At 39.5% G+C, this 19,859-nt stretch overlaps 1 protein-coding gene across 18 annotated transcripts in view; it reads right to left on the bottom strand.

Annotated features, from left to right (window-relative positions):
* The window catches only part of SYNE1 (spectrin repeat containing nuclear envelope protein 1), a 529,474-nt gene that overhangs the window by 227,199 nt on the left and 282,416 nt on the right, over positions 1–19,859 (bottom strand). For all 18 annotated transcript variants that reach the window (XM_017537464.2, XM_037742153.1, XM_037742143.1 and 15 more), the window contains 10 exons: positions 17,480–17,633; positions 14,784–14,927; positions 13,842–14,006; positions 9,443–9,760; positions 8,377–8,532; positions 8,052–8,222; positions 6,863–7,189; positions 5,433–5,585; positions 4,978–5,145; positions 1,952–2,128 (listed from right to left, as the gene is read on the bottom strand). In XM_017537464.2, the coding sequence (XP_017392953.1) occupies positions 1,952–2,128; positions 4,978–5,145; positions 5,433–5,585; positions 6,863–7,189; positions 8,052–8,222; positions 8,377–8,532; positions 9,443–9,760; positions 13,842–14,006; positions 14,784–14,927; positions 17,480–17,633 (1,933 nt within the window). The remainder of the gene's footprint in view (positions 1–1,951; positions 2,129–4,977; positions 5,146–5,432; positions 5,586–6,862; positions 7,190–8,051; positions 8,223–8,376; positions 8,533–9,442; positions 9,761–13,841; positions 14,007–14,783; positions 14,928–17,479; positions 17,634–19,859) is intronic.

The following is a 19,859-nucleotide window of genomic DNA, read 5'->3' as shown; positions in this document are numbered from 1 at the left end:
GAGACCATCCTGGTCAACATGGTGAAACCCCGTCTCTACTAAAACTACAAAAAATTAGCTGTGCATGGTGGCGTGTGCCTGTAATCCCAGCGACTCAGGAGGCTGAGGCAGGAGAATTGCCTGAACCCGGGAGGCGGAGGTTGCGGTGAGCCGAGATCGGGCCATTGCACTCCAGCCTGGGTAAAAAGAGCGAAGCTCCGTCTCAAAAAAAAAAAAAAAAGAAACAATTATGTGTCTACTTGAGATTAAGATGAAATATATCTGTGATGTTTCCATTTATAAAAAAGGAAAAAGGAAGAAAATTAGTTTAACCTGGCATTTCTCTCATTACTGAGACAATAGAAGCAATCACTGAATTCTGCTTTTCTCTGTCATCATTTAAATTAATCATATTCATCTGACATTAGGTTTATCCCTTATTTATTCTTGATCCAAGCAGAATTTTTAAAAGAATGGTGTTTTGTTCTCTTTATCATTTTTGCAAATTTTAATTATAAAGTTCTGATTTTGGTCTTAGAATTTCATCTGCTTTTTTAAATTTTAAAAATTATGTTGGTCTTTCCAACATACACCAATTTAAAAAACAAAACAAAAGAAAACCTTAAACTGTATACCTAATACAAAGGAAATACCCACTGTGAAGGAAGTCAGTGTACAAGAAATCTCTGTTGAATGAGTGAATGAATGAACTCACTGGAAAGTTCTATGTATAGCTCATTTTTTCTCTTTACTCCCCTTTTTCCCCCTTTGTCATCATTTTCAATTATTCATTAGATTTTTCTTATTTCTCCTTTTGTTAACCTTTGAAGGCGATTTTTTTTTTAAGTCTAGGAAGTTGACTAATGCCACTCATTATTTTTAAAATTAATATTATGGTGAACACAGACCATTCTAACCATGTCACTGGTGTATTTCCAGTTCTAACTGGCTAGCCCAGTAAACAAAAATATACAGGAGACTTCAAAGGCTTATAAAAACTCTTTGCAGTGTCATTTAAAAATTCTAGAATAATAGAAAGCTATTTACTTATTTTGCTAACTTTTTGTAAAAATATCAATTCTTGTTCCTCTTAGACTTTTTTCTAAAACATTGAGAATTCTTTTTTAATGGAAGTATACCCACTTAAGTATAAGTCAAATTTGGCACTTACTCCTTTCTCAAATTCTACATGAATGCAAACAAATATTGATTTAGATTAAAACCTATGCTGTGTACAGTTAAAAAGAAAATAATGATTGTGAAAATCATGAAATAAATTTATTTTGTGTTACAAAATAAACAGCAAATTAGAAAGTATTGATGGTGTGCAGAGAAAAACAGACACTATAATCTCCTCAAATTCCTTTTACCAACAAACAAACTTTTTTTTGAGGCAGGGTCTCACTCTGTCACCCAGGCTGGAATCCAGTGGTGCGATGTTGGCTCACTGTAACCTCCACCTCCTGGGTTCAAGCGATTCTCCTGTCTCAGCCTCCTGGGTAGGTAGGATTACAGGGGCACCACACCCAGCTAATATTTGTATTTTTAGTGGAGACAGGTTTCACCATGTTGGCCGGGCTGATCTTGAACTCCCGACTTCAAGTGATCCACCTACTTTGGCCTTTCATAGTGCTGGGATTACAAGCTTGGGCCACCAGGACCTGCTCAAATCAACTTTTAACAAGCTTTTTCATAATCAATCCATGGAATAAAGGAATTGGGTAAAACAATACCTGAAATTCACTGCTTAGTCACATCAGTCAAGTATGAAATGTGATAGTTTTGTGTTCACATAGCGACTGTGAAATTTATCCTCCTATTTCCCGTCTGGCAACACACCAAAACTAACCCAAATATTTGATTAGTTTTATTTGTAAAATCTATTTACGAATTCTATTTGTAAAAAGTCTGTAGACTGCACAGCCTCTCCCCATAACTCCTCGTCATTATGGAATGTTCTGTTGACACTCACTCTCTGAGCTGTGCTGCAGATCGCTGAGTAGCTGTCCTTTGTACCCTGCACATGAGCATGCACGTTTTGTTTCAGTTTCGCTTGCAGGTGGTCTGCACACTGGCCAATCAAAGCATCACCTTTCATTTGAAGATTGTTCAAACGGTCTTCAAAACCAGCAATTTCTTCCATCATTGCCTGTAAAAATGAAACCAATACAGAGTTCTCATAATCCTACTTTTAGTTTTAAATAACTTCACCATCAAACAAAGTTAAAGATAGATAATTTCACAGTTTAATATTGTTTTTGAAAGAATCTTGCAATTTATCTTATATATTGAATGAAAACAAAAGCACATATGTGTTTTCAGGGATACTCCAATGGGAAGAGTCAATGAGTTTAAGGGATTAGTTACACATAAAGAATGATGAAGTAACCTTTAAGACTACACATGGCTGGTCTCAGAGAGCTATCTGCCCCCTGGTATTATTACCAGACAGAAAGATGTCCCTATATTTTTTTGGGTCTGTAAGTTATAATTCTGGCATAATTTTTATCCAAAACAATCTAATTACTATTTCATCAAATTTATATAACAACTCATTTCTATAAGATTGGTGCAAAAATAGTTGTGGTTTTTATCATTCCTTTTTTTTTTTTTTGAGAAAATCTCACTCTACCGCCCAGCCTGGAGTGCAGTGGAACAATCTCGGCTTACTGCAACCTCTGCCTCCCAGGCTCATGTGATTCTCCTGCCTCAGCCTCCCAAGTAGGTGCGATTACAGGTGTGTGCCACCATACTGGCAATTTATTATTATTATTTGTACTTTTAGTAGAGATGGGGTTTTACTATGTTGGCCAGGCTGGTCTCATACTCCTGACCTCAAGTGATCTGCTGGCCTCACCCTCCCAAAGTGCTGGGATTACAGGTGTGAGCCACCATGCCTGGCCTGTTATTACCTTTAATACAAAAACTGCAATTACTTTAGCAAAAACGTAATAATCGAATTCTAGTTTTAGTAATAATCTAATATTTAATTTTTAATTCATGTGACATCTAACTTACATCTAATACTGTTTATAATAATGAAAATAGCATTTAAACTTATCATTTATTAAGTACCTGCTGTAGTCCAGGAATTACATATAAGCCCTGACGAACGTTATTATCATTGTTTTATAGATGAGGAAACTGAAGCACAGTGAGGTTGTACAACACAGTCAAAGTACGGCATAGCCCCCAGGCTTTGGACATAGCTCTGCCTGATTTCACCTCACACCACCATGCCCACTTGCGTTCTCTAGTGAGCATTCTTATAGATGACTCAGGGAGGAGGAATTTATTATTTTTTAAATCAGGTTCTGGCCGGGCATGGTGGCTCACACCTGTAATCCCGGCTGAGGTGGGTGGATCACCTGAGGTCAGGAGTTAGAGACCAGCCTGGCCAACACTGTGAAGCCCTGTCTCTATTAAAATACAAAAATTAGCCAGGCATGGTGGAAGGCACCTGTAATCCCAGCTACTCGGGAGGCTGAGGCAGAAGAATCGCTTGAACCCAGGAGGCAGAGGTTGCGGTGCGCCGAGATTGCACCATTGCACTCTAGCCTGGGCAACAAGAGTGAAACTCTGTCTCAAAAAAAAAAATAAATAAATAAAAACAAAATAAAATAAAATAAATAAATAAAATAAAATCAGGTTCTTTTCTTTTTTTTTTTTTTTAACTGTTATATGACGCTAATGACAAGTGACACAATCCAACCTAGGGTTGCCTCAGTAACCCATCATTATACCTACAGGAAACTTGGGTAGCCCCTCAGCAGTCCAGTGTTTACTCCTTTTTCAAGCAGGGCTGGGCTAGCAGTTATTACACACATTCAGTTGAAAAGAACCACTTTGTCTCTGAGTTGGAATAGAACCACTCCATCATGTGGTTATTTATGGGGTAGATTACCCTCTGGGTTAGTATCTCCTCAGTGCCTACCAGAAGGTATTGTGTAGTTGCTTTTTTATTCGTATTTATTAAGTAAAATCTTTTCTTACAGACAGAAATGTTGGAGCCCAGCGAGGCTAACTGGCTTTCCTAGTTATGACCATATCATGACTAAAATTGTTTTCCATTAAGATCACAAATAAGTTGCTCCATGAAATTGTGACCATAACATCTAACATCTGGTACACATAATTACTAAAAATATATATTAATAAAGATAAGAACTCTTCATATTAGTACTGTACTTTGTGATTTACAAAACATCTTCACAAATATTATCTCCTATGATTAGCACGACAATTATGAGATGGGCTAGTATTGTTATCATCCTAAAGGAGAAAAAGACAGACTCAGATAGGCTAAGTTCTCTCTCCAGGAAGGGGAAGAGTCCACCCTAGAATCCAGACTTCCTGTTGGCTTTGGCTGCATTTTCTAAAATAGACTCCATAAAGACTAAATTCTGAGATAGAAATTATTAGCTGGGAAAAATGCAACCATGTGTTCAGAAGTTCAGTGCCAGGATTCAACTCTTCTTGATTCACTTGAATATCAAGTCCAACTGTTGTCAATTGCCAGAGGTGCTTGAGACTTAGACCTTGATATGGTTTGGCTGTGTTCCCACCTAAATCTCAACTTGAATTTCCAAGTGTTGTAGAAGGGACCTGGCAGAAGATAATTGAATCATGGGGCAAGTTTTTTCCTGTGCTGTTCTCATGAGAGTGAATAAGTCTCATGAGATCTGATGGTTTTAAAAGCGGGAGTTTCCCTGCACAAGCCATCTGCCACCATGTGAGACGTGCCTTTATTGTGGGGCCTCCCTAGCCACGTGGAACTATAAATCCAATAAACCTCCTTCTTTTGTAAATTGCCCAGTCTTGGGTATGTCTTTATCAGAGACTAATATAGACCTGATTCTCTTGGTGCAATCATTACAAACCAGAGATGCACCTGTGTATGCAACCCCCCCACACACACATACACGCACATGCACAGATGCGTGCATATACACACTGGCAAAGCTGTCCCAAAGGCAGCCCTTCAGAGGTCAGGGGTACCTTGTGGTGGGCCAGTTGCTGGGTGATCGTCTCCAGGCTGCTCGTCTCCAGGAGGTCGGGGGCCACCAGCCTGCTGGACATTTGCAGCAGCCACTTTTCAACCTCTTGGAGCTCACTGTTGTAGTCTTCATGGTCTTTGACTTTTGCTTTCAGACTGAAGACATGCTCCTGCAAAACCAGGTGCCCATCAGAGGTGACTTTCAAGTGAAAAACCTACTCCAAACTGTTTTGTATTACAAAAAATCCAGTGCAACTCACAGGGTAGATAGAGCTACTTATATCAGAAGACTATCAGGAATGGAAAAAAAAATACTCATTATGCCAATTAAATATCCATCTGAATAAAAAAAATACTGACCCATAACAGGCCTTAAAATTATGTGACAGAGAGAATGGAGTCAGGGCCCACATTTTGGCAAATAAACACTTTTACAGAATCTCTTATCTCTCCTTACCTTTCCTACACTGCACAGGTCCTGGTAATCACTTTGCAGTTGGTCTATTTTGTCCTTTAAAGTGACATCCTGCACCAGTTCCAAAAGGGCTTCACCCTTCTCTCTCACTGACTTTACTGATGGTTCATGGGACAGCACCATTTGTTGAAGTGACTTGAATTACAAAGAAAAAAAAAATGAGCCTGCTCATCTCTGTGGACAAGATGAATACATATATATTCCTGTGGCATGCAAGGGATGATCTGCCTCAAACAAAGATTGGTACATATTTTATGAATCAATAAGTGCAAAACATTAAAGAGTGATTTATTATGGCTAACACATTTTCTAAATACAAAAGAAAAGTAACACATCAAATGGCCCTTCCCATGTGGAGAAAAAAAAGGATGGGAAATAGTTATATTTGACAAAATTTAATATAGCTCATACTTTTGGCTTCTGCCTTATTACTTTCATCAGAGAAAAAAAAATGCAATGTAAATGGAGTGAGGCCACTGTCTTTTGATTTTGAGGTCATGAAGTTAGTTCCAGTTATAGTTAGTTACAGAGTTAGAGAGAACAATTCCAGTTGTGACCTTCCTGAGATAGGCTGAACGCACTATTTAAATCTATCAAGAATTCAGTGGCTGGGAGGAAGAGGTTGTGATTCTCAGGTGGCATCTTCAAAGACAAGTTGTCAGGCTTGGCAGAGAAGCCAAGGATAGAAATAGACATTGGCTGGAAGAGGCCGTCACAAAAGCTTCTGACAGGAAAAGCTTTGGGGTAAGCCACCACACTGTGATTCTTAAATATATCACTCAGTCACCCAGATCAAATTTATAACACAAATTATTCCACATATAAGCTTTCATAATTGCTGCAAAAATTTAAACAGGTGAAATATCTGTACCTATATCATGTATAGCTATATCCACACCACTATTTATTCTTTCAAAAATCAAATTCTAAGGTACTTATCTAGAATTTGTTAATTAGAACTTATTTTATTACAAATATGATATATCATTTTCAATTTTCCATAGATCAGCTTCTAGCCTTGGGTATCAGAAGATGAAGGGAAGCCTCTACATGGGAAAGATAAAACCTACAGGTATGGAATCCTGATGCCAGCAAGATTTTACCTGGAGGATTCAAATACCTGGATCACTGTCAGAAAAGATATTCATTGATTGATAGATACATATGATCAATATATGTATTGATACAATCTTTGAGTATCAGATCTCTGAATGGAAAAAATAACTCTGAAGTAGCGTATTTAACCCAATAAATCTCCATAAGTCATGGCATCACTGGCCAGCCGCAGAACGGGCATGCATGGGATGTATTCCAGCAGCTGTTATAGGTGACACACCGCAAGAATCACCTCCCTTCCATTTAGTCTCTGAGTGACCTCCGCAGGCAACTGTCAATGAGGAACAACACACTACCTTGTATTTAGATAACTGAGCTTTTTTCTCATATAATTCCATTTTGGGTTCTTCAGGAACATGTAGGATTTCCTGGTACTCTGCTATCCACTGTGTCAGTGCTTTACATTTATCTGAGAATTCCTTTGCTAAATGAAGACCTTTTTCCAGGATCATGTGTTCTTTCCGGACAGTGCTGGTCAGTTCCTTCAACTGCTCCACCTGATCATGAATCTCTTTTCTTAACTTCTCTGCCTCGCTTTCCTCCAAGTACTTAACAGCCCTCTCTCCTTTCTCCCGGGCTGATTTCAGCAAACTGTGACCTTTTTCCATGTCTTTGAGCAAAACCTGAAAAAGAGAGTGAGTAGGAAGCAAATGTTGTCTTATTATTATTATTTTTTGAGACGGAGTATCACTTTGTCACCCAGCTCACTGCAACCTCTACCTCCATGTTCTAGCAATTCTCCTGCCTCAGCTTCCCAAGTAACTGGGACTACAGGCACGTGCCACCATGCCCAGCTAATTTTTGTATTTTTAGTAGAGACGAGGTTTCACCATGTTGGTCAGGCTGCTCTTGAACTCCTGACCTTAAGCAATCCACCTACCTTGGCCTCCCAAAGTGCTGGGATTATAGGCATGAGCCACCGCGCCTGGCCATTTATTTTCCTTTTAAAGAAAGGTTTATCAAGTCCTGTTCTTAAGGCCACTTATTTCCCTTTAAAATAAGTTGTTGACGTTCATAACCACATTTGACCTGCCAGGAATCAGTAAACCCAACTTCTTTACTTCAATATAGGTTCTAAATGTCTTGATAAATATATAATTTCCAAATCAGAGACTTGAAAAACAACTTGATGTTTCTCTCATCCTGAGCAATCTCTTTCTAAAGACCTGAGTTTAAACTCTGTAAAGACACTGGGCCATGAATTTGAGAAAGATATTTATCTCTTAATATTGAAGTGTCACACTGGAATTCTGTCAACACTTTCATGGGTGTCCATGTGTAAGTCATTCTGATAACAACACATCACAAATAAGTGAAAGCCAGCTTTTGGCCTTGAAGAGTCAACTTAGCATTGCAAATAACATGGTGAGGTCAGGACCACCAATCATAACGGTTGGGATCACCTGTGCTTCCAATATCTACGCAGAAGAATGGGGCAGCTCAGTGAAAGGAAAGGTTGGATATGAATCTGGTGTGCGTGCCTACCTCCAACGTCTTCAGTTTCTTCCCCATCATTGCTGTATCTACTTTGTCAATCTTGGTAGCCACATTCTTGAAGTTTTTATGCGTAGAGCCACACCAATCAGAATAGGAACTGAGGGATGATTCTGATTCCTCCAAACTTTGAATCTCTTCCTCCAGGAATTTTATTTGTTCCTTAGAAAGGAAAGAGAAAATTGAATGGTGAATTAAAGGCCTGTTCAGGGCCTTTGTTCATGAACATGTATCTTCCCTGGATGTTAGCAAAAGGAAGACTATTTTGGCCGGCAAAGTTTGCTGGCCTATGAGGAGCACCTGGTGGCACACTTACCAGCACTTGCAGAAGCAAGGCCTGGTATCTGGAAGTCAGCTGGGTGGCCTGGCAGCCCATTCTGCTGCTCACGTGGCTCTCGTCCAGTATCTCCTGAGCTCTGGCTCCCACTTCCTCAACTTCATCTCTGTACGCAGTCACTTCTTCATGCCACTTCTGAAATGACAAAGCATCGAAGGGAAAGATTCAATCTTGGGATTTGGATAAGACAAATATATATCTTCTTAATAGGAAATGGTTTCAGTGTACGTTTATTTCAGTGTATGTTTATTTTGAGATATAATTTTGACAATGCCATATATTATTTTCATAAATATTACAACAATGTGACACAAACTGTGCACTTGAGTTGGATAGTTTTCTATATCTATTACACTTCAATTCAAAAGTTAAAAATGAAAATAGGCCAGGTGTGGTGGCTCACACCTGTAGTCCCAGCTGCCTGGGAGGCTGAGACAGGAGAATCGCTTGAACCCAGGAGATGAAGGTTGCAGTGAGCCCACATCACTGCATCCTGGGTGACAGAGCAAGTCTCCATCTTCAAAAAATAAAAAATAAAATAAATAAAATAAAATAAAAATGAAAACAAGGTGGCATAAGTTTTTATACCTCCCGTTGTACTTAGATTAATTTAAAAATGGGTGGATAATGAAAAGAAATTCCTAAGGGCCACGCATTATTTTAGATGTGTGCACTAAAATTGCATAAAAATTAGAATAAAACTAATTCTCAAGTATTATTTCAATGCACTATGAGCAATTTCATATCAGAACCATAAACTTAAATTATTGCAATACAAGCATTTATGTATCTTCACAAAACAAGGTAATAGGGTATGGAAAAAATATATGAAGCATTTACATTAAACTACATTTTATCAAAGACTAATTTATGAAATAATTGCTGTAAGAGGAATGCTCCATTGTAATTTATTTTAAATTTCTAGGTAATCAAAAAGATTTTGCAAAGCCTAAGCTTTGGACAAAGTTACTAGATACTTTAATGAAACAAACTATGCAAGCTAACTGCAGCTTCCACAAAGATCAGGAATCTACATGAGTTGTACCTTCATCTGATGTAACTGTATCTCCTTGGTCGCCCGGTTCGACTGACGTCTGGGCCTGGGAATAACTTTCTCCTCTGCTGTTTTTAGCCATTCCTCTACTTGCTGAAACTTTTGCTCCATCAGCCTCAATTTGTTCACTACGTTATTGAAGTGAGTTCGGGTCTCAGACAGCCTGTGCTGGTAGGCCTGCCAGTCTTGCCGGAGGGACTCTAAAGTCCGGTCCTCTGCCTGTGGAATACCTGATGGGATCACATCCTCTCTGGTGTGCAGAACTGAGTTCAACAGTGCCTGCCCCTCTGCACAGTGTACCTGGAGCTCCTGCAGAGAAAACAGAATGGCTGTCACTCTCAATTATATTTCACACTTGCATGGGTTAGCATGTCTCACCAAAGCCAACTGTGCCAGCTTGAACTTCTCATTAGAAAAAAATGATTTGATTATGCCCTATACAAAAATATGTCCCTAACAATATTTTCTCCCAAGTCAGAAGGATTCCTAAAATTTTTCCAATTAAAATCACACACACACACACACACACACACCCTCCCCAATATTTTTCTCAATCAACAGTTTCTGAAATTTGACTTTTTAGATTACAGGTGAAAACACTTGTGAGTAAAGAGATACTGTTTAAAAGAATGACCTAGGTTTATTATGGCTCATAATCTGCTTAAAGTGCCTTAAGCTTCTTGCTTTGACATTGAATAGCTAAGTGCTACATTTGTGACTGAGAAAGAAACAATAAACCCTTTTTTTGTTAAGGAGGGTTCTTTTGCCAAAGCTGTACTCTAGGCATTGTGGTGGCCAAGAAGAGTTGAGCCTGGAGAGTGCAGGGCACGCAAACCTGGGAAACTGGTTCATCACACCTGCCCATCAGGTGCTCCAAGGTGCAAATAAATTTCCTCCACCAAAGCTTAAGCCCCAAAGATCTACAAGTACAAATTTAGTATAAATCTACATTATACAAATTTAGTATAAATCAAGTTTTGAAGCACAAATGCTATTTTTTATATTATAAAAAGAATCTTATATCCTTAAAGATGTTGGTAAAACAATATGGCACACTTATATTTCTGGTGATAAACATAAATCTATACTGTCACTTGATTTGATCATCTAAAATAAAAGAAATCAAGCCAAATCCCACCAACAGTGTTAAAAAAATCAATATCTGTAGTTAAAACATAGTATTTCTTATTACCATATTTAAAAAAATTCTTACCATCAGATCAAACCACTTAAGATTGCTAATACATTTTTCTTACAAAAATAACAATTTCATATGGTTTCAACTAATAGAACATTTTTCTTCAAATATGATGTCACTTCAAGCATGGTGTAATGTAAACACATATGCACATGGAAAGAGAAGAACTATAGATATACATGGTAAAATATGAATCAAAATGGCAACAAATACATAGTCTTTATCATAAAATTCTTAGACCTTTTTTTGAGATAATTTTTTACAATAGTTTTCCTGATTCAAGGTTTGCAAACTTTTCCTATGAAGGGCCTGAGAGTAAATAATTTGGGCCTTGTGGGCGATCAGTCTCTGTTGCAATGACTTAACTCTGCCATTGTAGTATGAAAAAAACCACAGACAATACATACACAAATGAGTGTGGCTGCATTCCAATAATATTTCATTTAAAAATACAGACATTGTGGCCGTGGGCAGTAGTTGACTTGTCCCTATCCTGATTTATTAATCTTCTCAGCATCTTTTCCACAGTTCATAAATAACCAATTTATTATCCAAATTAATATTCTATTAGATAAATTCTCATATATTACAAATTTCAAGCCTGTATTATGAAGAAAAAATATGGTTCAATATTTAAAATATATATTTATATATAATATTGTTAAATATATAAAATATATAAACAATATATTAAATATATTAAACATATATAAACAATATATATGTTCTATGACCCAAACTAGGCTTTCAGGTTATACATAATAATTTCTGGGCTGGGCACGGTGGCTCACAGCCATAATCCCAGCACTTTGGGAGGCTGAGGCGGGTGGATCACGAGGTCAGGAGATCGAGACCATCCTGGCCAAAATGGTGAAACCCCTTCTCTGCTAAAAATACAAAATAATTAGCTGGGTGTGGCGGCATGTGCCTGTAGTCTCAGCTCCTCAGGAGGCTGAGGCAGGAGAATCGCTTGAACCCAGGAGACAGAGGCTGCAGTGAGCCGAGATCACACCACTGCACTCCAGCCTGGCCGACAGAGCAAGACTCTGTCTCAAAATAAATAAATAAATAAGTACAAAAATACATATAAAATAAAATAATAATTTCTGAATATGGTCCATACTACAGGCCAATCCCCACACCACTGTGCATGCTACGGAACATGGGATCTAAAGAAATTCTGCTGTGTGGTTGCAGCATCACGATTCTCCACCACTGCTTCCTGTCACTAGCATCTTCCTTCCTTTTTAACCTTTGTGGCGGCTCACAGTAAAAAATGTAGGAATTAATGCATGGTGAAAACAGGGGTTGAAGTTAGCTTTGCACCACATTAATACTGGCTTAAGTGAAATATTTTCTTTTGACAGAACAACAGCAACATCTACTGGTGATGGGTAACTATTAGCTTAGTTCTGACACAAAAGCACAGGGAGCTCAGCATTTGCTTGCCAATGATGTTGGTGGTGTAGAACTAAGAAGCGTTATTTAAAGAAAATAGTTGATTCTAGTCAAATAAATTACAACAGCTAAACCTGTGGAATAGGACATCCTACTCTGGTGGCAGGACGGATGAGACCCGTAAGTAAGTTAAGGAAATTGTGATCCTTCTAACTTTTATTATTTACTTACTTCATGAGTAGACAATATATTAAAATAAGATTTTCTTCCATTTTGGTTAATCCTTACAACTCTCTGGATGAACTTGGGTCAGAGAAGTTCTCTCTTGCCTGAAGTCATCTAGTGTTGGGTGTCACTGAGGATTAGAGTCCCCACTTACTAACCACAACTCCATTCTTTCTCTCTTTTTTTTTTTTTCTATTTTTCTTTTTTGAGACTGAGTCTCACTCTTGCTGTCCAGGCTGGAGTGCAATGGCACGATCTTGGCTCACTGCAACCTCTGACTTCCTGGTTCAAGCAATTTTCCTGCCTCAGCCTCCCCAGTAGCTGGGATTTACAGGCACGCACCACCACGTCCAGCTAATTTTTGTATTTTTAGTAGGGACGGGGTTTCAACATGTTGGCCAGGATGGCCTCAATCTCCTGACCTCGTGATCCACCCGCCTTGGCCTCCCAAAGTGCTGAGATTACAGGCATGAGCCACTGTGTCTGGCCCTCCATTCTCTTGCCATTATATAATTTCCAAGACCTAACAGAAAAAGCCAGAAATTTCATACATGGTGCATAATCACAATGATCCTTGATTTTTCCACTTTGTCCAAGGTGTAGGTAAAATGTACCCAATCCTGAACCAATTCTGATCAGGGCTGATAGCACATTTATAAGTTCTAACACATTGCAGGTGGGACATAAAGTGGTCTCATTGGCCTTTCTCTATCTTCTGCTGTTTGTTTTGTACCTGGTGACCCCTTCTTGGTGAACTTCCTTGATTCCTACCTACTCCTTAAGGTAAGATTACAGGCCCTTATTTGATGCTGCTGTAAGATCCCTTACGTTAGTCTATTAATGTCCTCATCACATTGTTTATAATGATCTTTCTATGGGTTTGTGTTCCTCACCAGATTTTAAGTTCCTTGAAGACAGAAATCATATCTTAATCATCTTTGCCTGAAGTAGCTAGTGAAGTACCTGTACTGTATTAAGTAGCCAGTAAATACTGAATAAGTAAATAAGTATATAGATTAGGAACACTTTCTCTACCATGTCTGACATCTCACCATGAATTATGGCCTGCTGGCCTGGGCACCAACATTTTTTTTTTTTCGCTTCTTTAATTCCTTCTTCTAGAACTCTGAGCCTGAACCTTGTATCGTCAGCAATGTGGCAGGTTTTGCTTAAAACAATATGGCTCAAGATACTGCCACTAGTTTGACGTTGTGTCACCTTCTAACGACTCCTGCTGCTGTTCCCCACATCTGATTTCATCCTTTAGGGAGAAACAGGCAGGTAAGTCCATTAATTAGATCTCTAGCCATTCTTGTCAGGGCCAGTCTAGCAGCTATATGAGTTCCCCAAGTGCCAGTTCTGTCCTATCTAAATTTCCTACAAAATGATGTCAACTAGCATATACTACTGAGGTCTCAGAATGTTCGTGATCAAACCTTATGGGAATTACACTTAATGTGTATCGGCTAGCCACTGGACTCAAAGTCTCTATTAACTTTCTGTTGCTTAAAATAATAATTCCATATTCAGAATGAAGATTCCTCTGTTTTAGGATAAAGGAGGATTTACCTGAAGATCACGCAATGTTGTCTCATGAGTGTGGGCATCACCTTCAAGAACCGAATACTTGTCGAGCTTTTCTTGTTCTTGCCCCAACCAAGCTTCAAATCCCTTCAGATCTCTCTGATACTCTTGATGCAGGCGGACAAGTTTCTCAGACTTTGTTACTGCTTCCTATAATCAGCATTTAAAATAATTAAGATAGGAACACATTACTTTATAAAGCATCAATGTACTATAATTCACTTTCATAATTTTAGAAAAGTACATTTATTGAGACATTGGAATATGAGTTATTTCCTAGAATAATGAATCTTCAAGACATTTCTGTAAAAATATAAAAACCTAATGTTTCAGATTAAAAGCTATATTAATTATTTTGTTGAATTAACTACATGGCCTCTGAATGCAACATAGACAGGCTAAAAAAGGAATTCACTTTACTAATCTCATAAAAATTCACTTTTGCTAATGAAGAAAACTGAAATTCTTATATTGTGTCTTAAATGAGGATTTGGACTTACTAAGCATTTAATTTTCCACAGTATAATGTGCTCTGAAAAGGCATATTTATTTTCTTTGTGAGGACTAAATGTAGAATGACAAGTACAGTCAGAGATTATTTCCTACCTTAGAAAACTCTCATGATCAGACATCATAAGGCATGTATGAGTCTTCATTATGAAGCTGTCCAGGATTTTTGTTAAATTGGTACATTTCTAGGAATTTTTAGTTGAAAATTATCTTACTTTAGTAGCTTTCATAATACTAACAATATTTGAAGGTTTTTGTTTGGTTTTGCCAGTAATACCTTTAAAATGTTAAAACTTCATTTTGCTTTTGTTCTGTTTTCCCAAGCCTGTCATTCTTGAAAATAAATGAGTCTTTAAAGGAGCACAGCTCCAGACACTCCTCTTTAGGTGAGTCTACAAGGAAAGTGTTTCACTGTACCTTGGCCCTCTCTTGGATGGCTCTGTATCGTTCCTGTAGATCCTGGAGTTCTAGCTGGGTGACATAGTGTTCTGTCATGCCAGCCCCTTTGACTTCGATGGTCTCCAGCAAGCTGCTGTAACTCAGCACTTCTTCATTTAATAACTAGGGAGCATTTAAGAAAAATAAAACAGTCACCATCACATCAATGCCACTGCTAAAATCAGGATACTTTACAGTTGGCAAGTGACCTCTGGTTATCCATGTGTCCATCCCTCCATCTATTTATTTATCTGATATGTGTGTGTGTGTGCGTGTGTGTGTGTGTGTGTGTGTGTATTTGATGTCTGGTCCAGAACTTTCTCTAAGACATGAATTCCCAATTAACTCCTTTATATTTCTACTTTAATATTTTTAACTATTAAAAATATCCAGAAATGGGCCCCTGATATTCACCCCAACCCTATTCTACCCCAGCCCCCCATGAAACCCCCTTCTCTTTCCATCTCTTTTCAAATAGCAAATGCCATGACCTCACACCCAGACAGTCAACCCAGAGGATGGTAATCGTTCCAGTATCCTCTCTAGCTCTCCATCCTCCTAACCATTATAAATCCAGTTAGCTCTACCTCCTATAATACCGTGACATCTGTCCCCACATCTCCTGCAAACTCCCCCACCCAGAATACCCTCCTCTTTCACTTGGACTTTGCAGTAGTCTCCCAGGCAGATTCCTGGCCACCAATTATTTCCCTGTCCCTTATTTCATGCTACAAACAGCAGTCTAAGTGATATAACATCTTGCAATTAAAAATTGAATCATGTCACTTCTCAGCTTAAAACCTGGATTATCTTCCTAATGCTGCCAGGATCAAGTGGAAAATCCTCAGAGCAGCTGACATGGCCATGCAGGATCAGGCCCTCCCTCTCCATCAGACTCCCCTCGCAGCCCCTCCCTGCCTGCTCACGGCTGCAGCAACACCTGCCTGCCTTGCAGTTCTCTATTGCACCATGATCTTTCCCTCCTCAGGGCCTACGGACCTGCTGTTTATTCTATCTAGACTGCTGGTTACGCCACTCCTCCAGGCTCATTTCTCTGCCTTAAATCCTTCAGTGCATTGACTCCATGTCTGCTGTTTCAGAGAGGCCTTTTTCTTCATAGTACTCAGCAGTTATAATTATTTATTTGTATATTTATTACTGAAGGAATGCATCCCACTAGCATACACTTGACTGATTTTACTTCTAGAATCTGGCAAAATGCCTGCATGTAGCAATTTCTCAATAAATTTTGATTGAATAGATAAATAATCTAATTAATTAAGCAATTAATTATTAGAAAAGATAATACATGCAGGTATTTATGATGCAGATCATTATAATTATATTAATTTACAGATGCATAAATGAGACCCAGAAACATTAAGTGCCTTGGTATAGGTCACATAAGATCATCTAGTCATTTAAATAACCTTTACCCAGGATGTGCTCTGTGTCAGAGAGAGCCAAGTGTTGAGGATATAAAGAAAATTAAGCATTTCTATCCACTGAGGGAGAGGGACATGCAAATACATATTGATAAAGAGCTCAGAACCAAGGGCTATGAGAGATAGAACAATGAATGAAGCCTGCGTGGTGGTGGTGTCGCATAGCCGAAATGACTTCAAAATTCATTCAGAAAGATGAGTAGGAGGTTGTTGGGGCAGAGACAGAATGAGGACCCTCTGTAAAAAGGGAAGAAATTCTACAAAGGCCAGAATTATGAAGAGTGTGGCATGTTCAGGAGACTGGAGAGCAGGAGAGAGGAGGGTGGGAGCGTGAAGGAAGGGAACGTGGCAGAAGAGCTTATTCCCGTTCTTACAAACCAGGTAAAGGAGATTGAGCTTATACTGCAGACAATGGGAAGCCAACACAGGCCCTTAGGCAGGAAGCAAGACATTCATCTTCCCAGGTGATAGTAATAGATGGAAGCAAGAAACAAGGTGGGAAATTAGGAAATCCCAGTTCAGGCGAAGAGGGTGGATCAATAGAACCTAGAGCCAGACAAAAAGTGGCACTGGGAATAATGAGGTTTCCAATGGAATATATTCAGGGTGAGGTGATACAGATGAGCAGAAACAGAGAATGTGAAAGCTTAAAGGATTTCTGTGTAGAAGATCACAAGTCCTGTTTAGGACGATGGTAAGGGGGTGATGGAACAGGCCATCCAATGATCATGGCCTGGAATAAGGCTGCAGCTATAAACCAAAGGACTGTCAAACTTGATGTTTACATACTACTCTCAGTAAGCTTTAAGGATATGCTCTTTATGTTTATTCATTTATTTAAAAAATCTTTCCATGTAGTACTGTACTAATATAAGCATTATGACCAATGCACAAAAAATAACACAAAAGGATGTGATAGAAAAGAAAGACTTCCTAACGATGAGTAGGCTGAAGATATTAAAAGATATTTCAAGGTGCTACATTTTAAATGGTCTGTATCACAAAACATGGGTCTACATGGTTTTCCAGGAAGGGAAAATTTTCACTGACTTATAAAATAATCAAAAATGAAAGTCCAGTTTAAGAAGGCTTTAAAAATTATACTTCGAGCCCCAGATATGATTTTGTTTACGTACACAGTCCTAGCATACATGTGATCCCATTTTGTCTGACTGTGGCATTCTAAGAAGCCTATAAGAAAACAAATGGAATCTGAAATCCAGTTCTCACCTTGGCTTTTCCAAGCATAGTTATTTTATCCCGTAGTTCCGCATGCTGCCTTTCTGACTCATTTAGGTTGGCTTCCATGCTGTCCATCCAACCGGAGAACTGTCGAACGTCATCCTGATAGCTTGTCCATTTGGAGAGAGCACCTTCGAGTTGACTGAAAGGGATTTGAAAATGAGGGAATGTGTTCTCTTTCTGGGTCCACGAGGGGGCGTAGTTTTAAGGGCAAGAATTTCCCAGCACCATGTCCCCTGCTCATCTCTCTCCATCCAGGAGATTTAATGGTTTATGTTTGAAATTCGCGGGCGCAGGAAGAAACTAAGAGTCAATCACTCCAGCAGAAGTTTAAAGGAACTCCTTTCATTGGCCCGGGGTCTTAGAGAAGGTGGGGGTTCCTCCTAGGTTAAAAGTTCCCTTCTTCCACACCCCTTTGGACTCCATGTTTGGGTCCCCTTCCACAAACACACTAGTGGGAGCTGTTTTTCTATCCTGGATTTTCCCTCTGGAGTCCCCTTCCACACTCTCTCGTGGAAGCCTGTCTTCCCCTCCTAAACTCCATCTCTCTCTCTATTCCCTTCCACTCAGCATGGAACCTGCTTTCCTCTCCTGGATTCCATCTTTCTGGATTCTCTCACTCAGTGTGAGAGAAGCTTTCCTTCTTTGGTTTTGCCCCTCTGGGAACCCTTCTCACGCAGTGTGAGAGCGGCTTTTCTTTCTCTCACTCCATGTGAGACTTAGATGCTTCTCTCTCCTCCTTTTTCTCTCTCTAAATAAATAACTTTCTACAAACACTTTTGAGTCCGGCATTTACTGCGTACTGTGCCATGGTCCCTTCTCTCATTCTTGAGAGGGCAGGAGACCAAGAACCTGGAGAAACATCCTCTCACGGGAGCTGAGGGCACCCTGAACCCCTGAACCCCAGTATTAGAGAAGGACAATCAATCCCCAATGAAAATCCTTATGAGTCTAAAATCTGTCATTGTGTCTGCTCCATCCATTCCAGTCAGCAGGGCATCAAGAGATCAGGAAGAAGCTGGTTTGGGAGTGAGCAGGCTGCCCAGGGCTTAACGACACTGACCTCAGATCTGAAGGATAGCCTCAGGAAGCAAGGGACAGCTAAACCCAGGCCAATATGCAGCAACTTGGAACTGGCTATCAACTGAAGAGTCAGTGGCCTGGGGGACGCCCGAACTGGGAGAGGCTCAAAGGCGAAACTGGGGCCCTTGAGTGGGTCTTCCCTGGAGCCAAAGCTCTCGGCAGGGAGAGAAGCAGCACTTAACTCTTATCAAATTGAGCAGCACATTCAGAGCAGGGGAGAAGAATAAGCACAGTAACTACCTTGTGTAAGATTAAAACCCAGAAAATCACAATGAAATAAAAGGACAATATTTCCTGACTTGGTCTAAATATTAAAACTTAATTAACTCATAGATAAGTTTAGCACCTCCTTGTCTCAATGCACAGGCTATATTTTAAATTCCATTCATCATTTCTGCCTAATTGTGCTGCCAGGTTTTGGGTCCTTTTGCAACAGACTCTATAAATGTTCCATCCATCTACATCCCCAGATCACACCACTGCATGGGGCCAACTGGACTTCTAATTGCTCTTAGATCTCTTAGCTTGAAGATGTTCTCTAGCCCCTGATATATTCTTAGTTTAAGGGCAATGTAGGCAAGAAGTGCCAGGGGAGCCTCACCCTGAGGGCAGCTCTCAACTGCTCTCCTAATTCATAGGAGTTTGTTTCCAAATACCCCAGCTCCCCTGCCCTTGGATGGGATAACCGAGGCTCACACTATAAACAGGCTTCCAGCATTGCCTGCAGTTGCTCACAATGGTGGGCAACTTGCTTGATAACATACCTGATATGGTTAGGCTTTGTGTTCCCACCCAAATGTCATCTTGAATCGTAGTTCCCATAATCCCCACGTGTAGCGGGAGGGACCCAATGGGAGGTAATTGAATCATGGAGGTGGTTATCCCTACGCTGGTCTCGAGATAGTGAGTGAGTTCTCACAAGATCTGATGGTTTTATAAGGGGCTTTTCCCTCTTTGCTCACACTTGTCTGTCTTGCTGCCATGTGAAGAAGGATGTGTTTGCTTCCCCTTCCTCCATGATTGTAAATTTCCTGAGGCCTCCCCAGCCATGCAGAACTGTGAGCCAATTAAACCTCTTTCCTTTATAAGCTATCCAGTTTCAGGAATGCATTCATAGCAGCATGAGAATGGGCAAATACAACACCATTTACTTACTGCCCTCCCCTGCCTGCCATTTCTTTTCTAGTCTTCTATTTATGTTTCCTGGGTTTACCTCTGAAGTCCACTACTTGGTTTTAATCCCTATATTTTTAACTTATGAATCTTTTTTTTTTTTTTTTTTTTT

This window comes from Cebus imitator, unplaced genomic scaffold, assembly GCF_001604975.1.
Source record: "Cebus imitator isolate Cc_AM_T3 unplaced genomic scaffold, Cebus_imitator-1.0 Scaffold6, whole genome shotgun sequence".
In the NCBI taxonomy this organism is placed as follows: Eukaryota; Metazoa; Chordata; class Mammalia; order Primates; family Cebidae; genus Cebus; species Cebus imitator.
The sequence above is the reverse complement of the archived record's forward strand: the minus strand, read 5'-3'. Positions and strand labels throughout refer to the sequence as shown.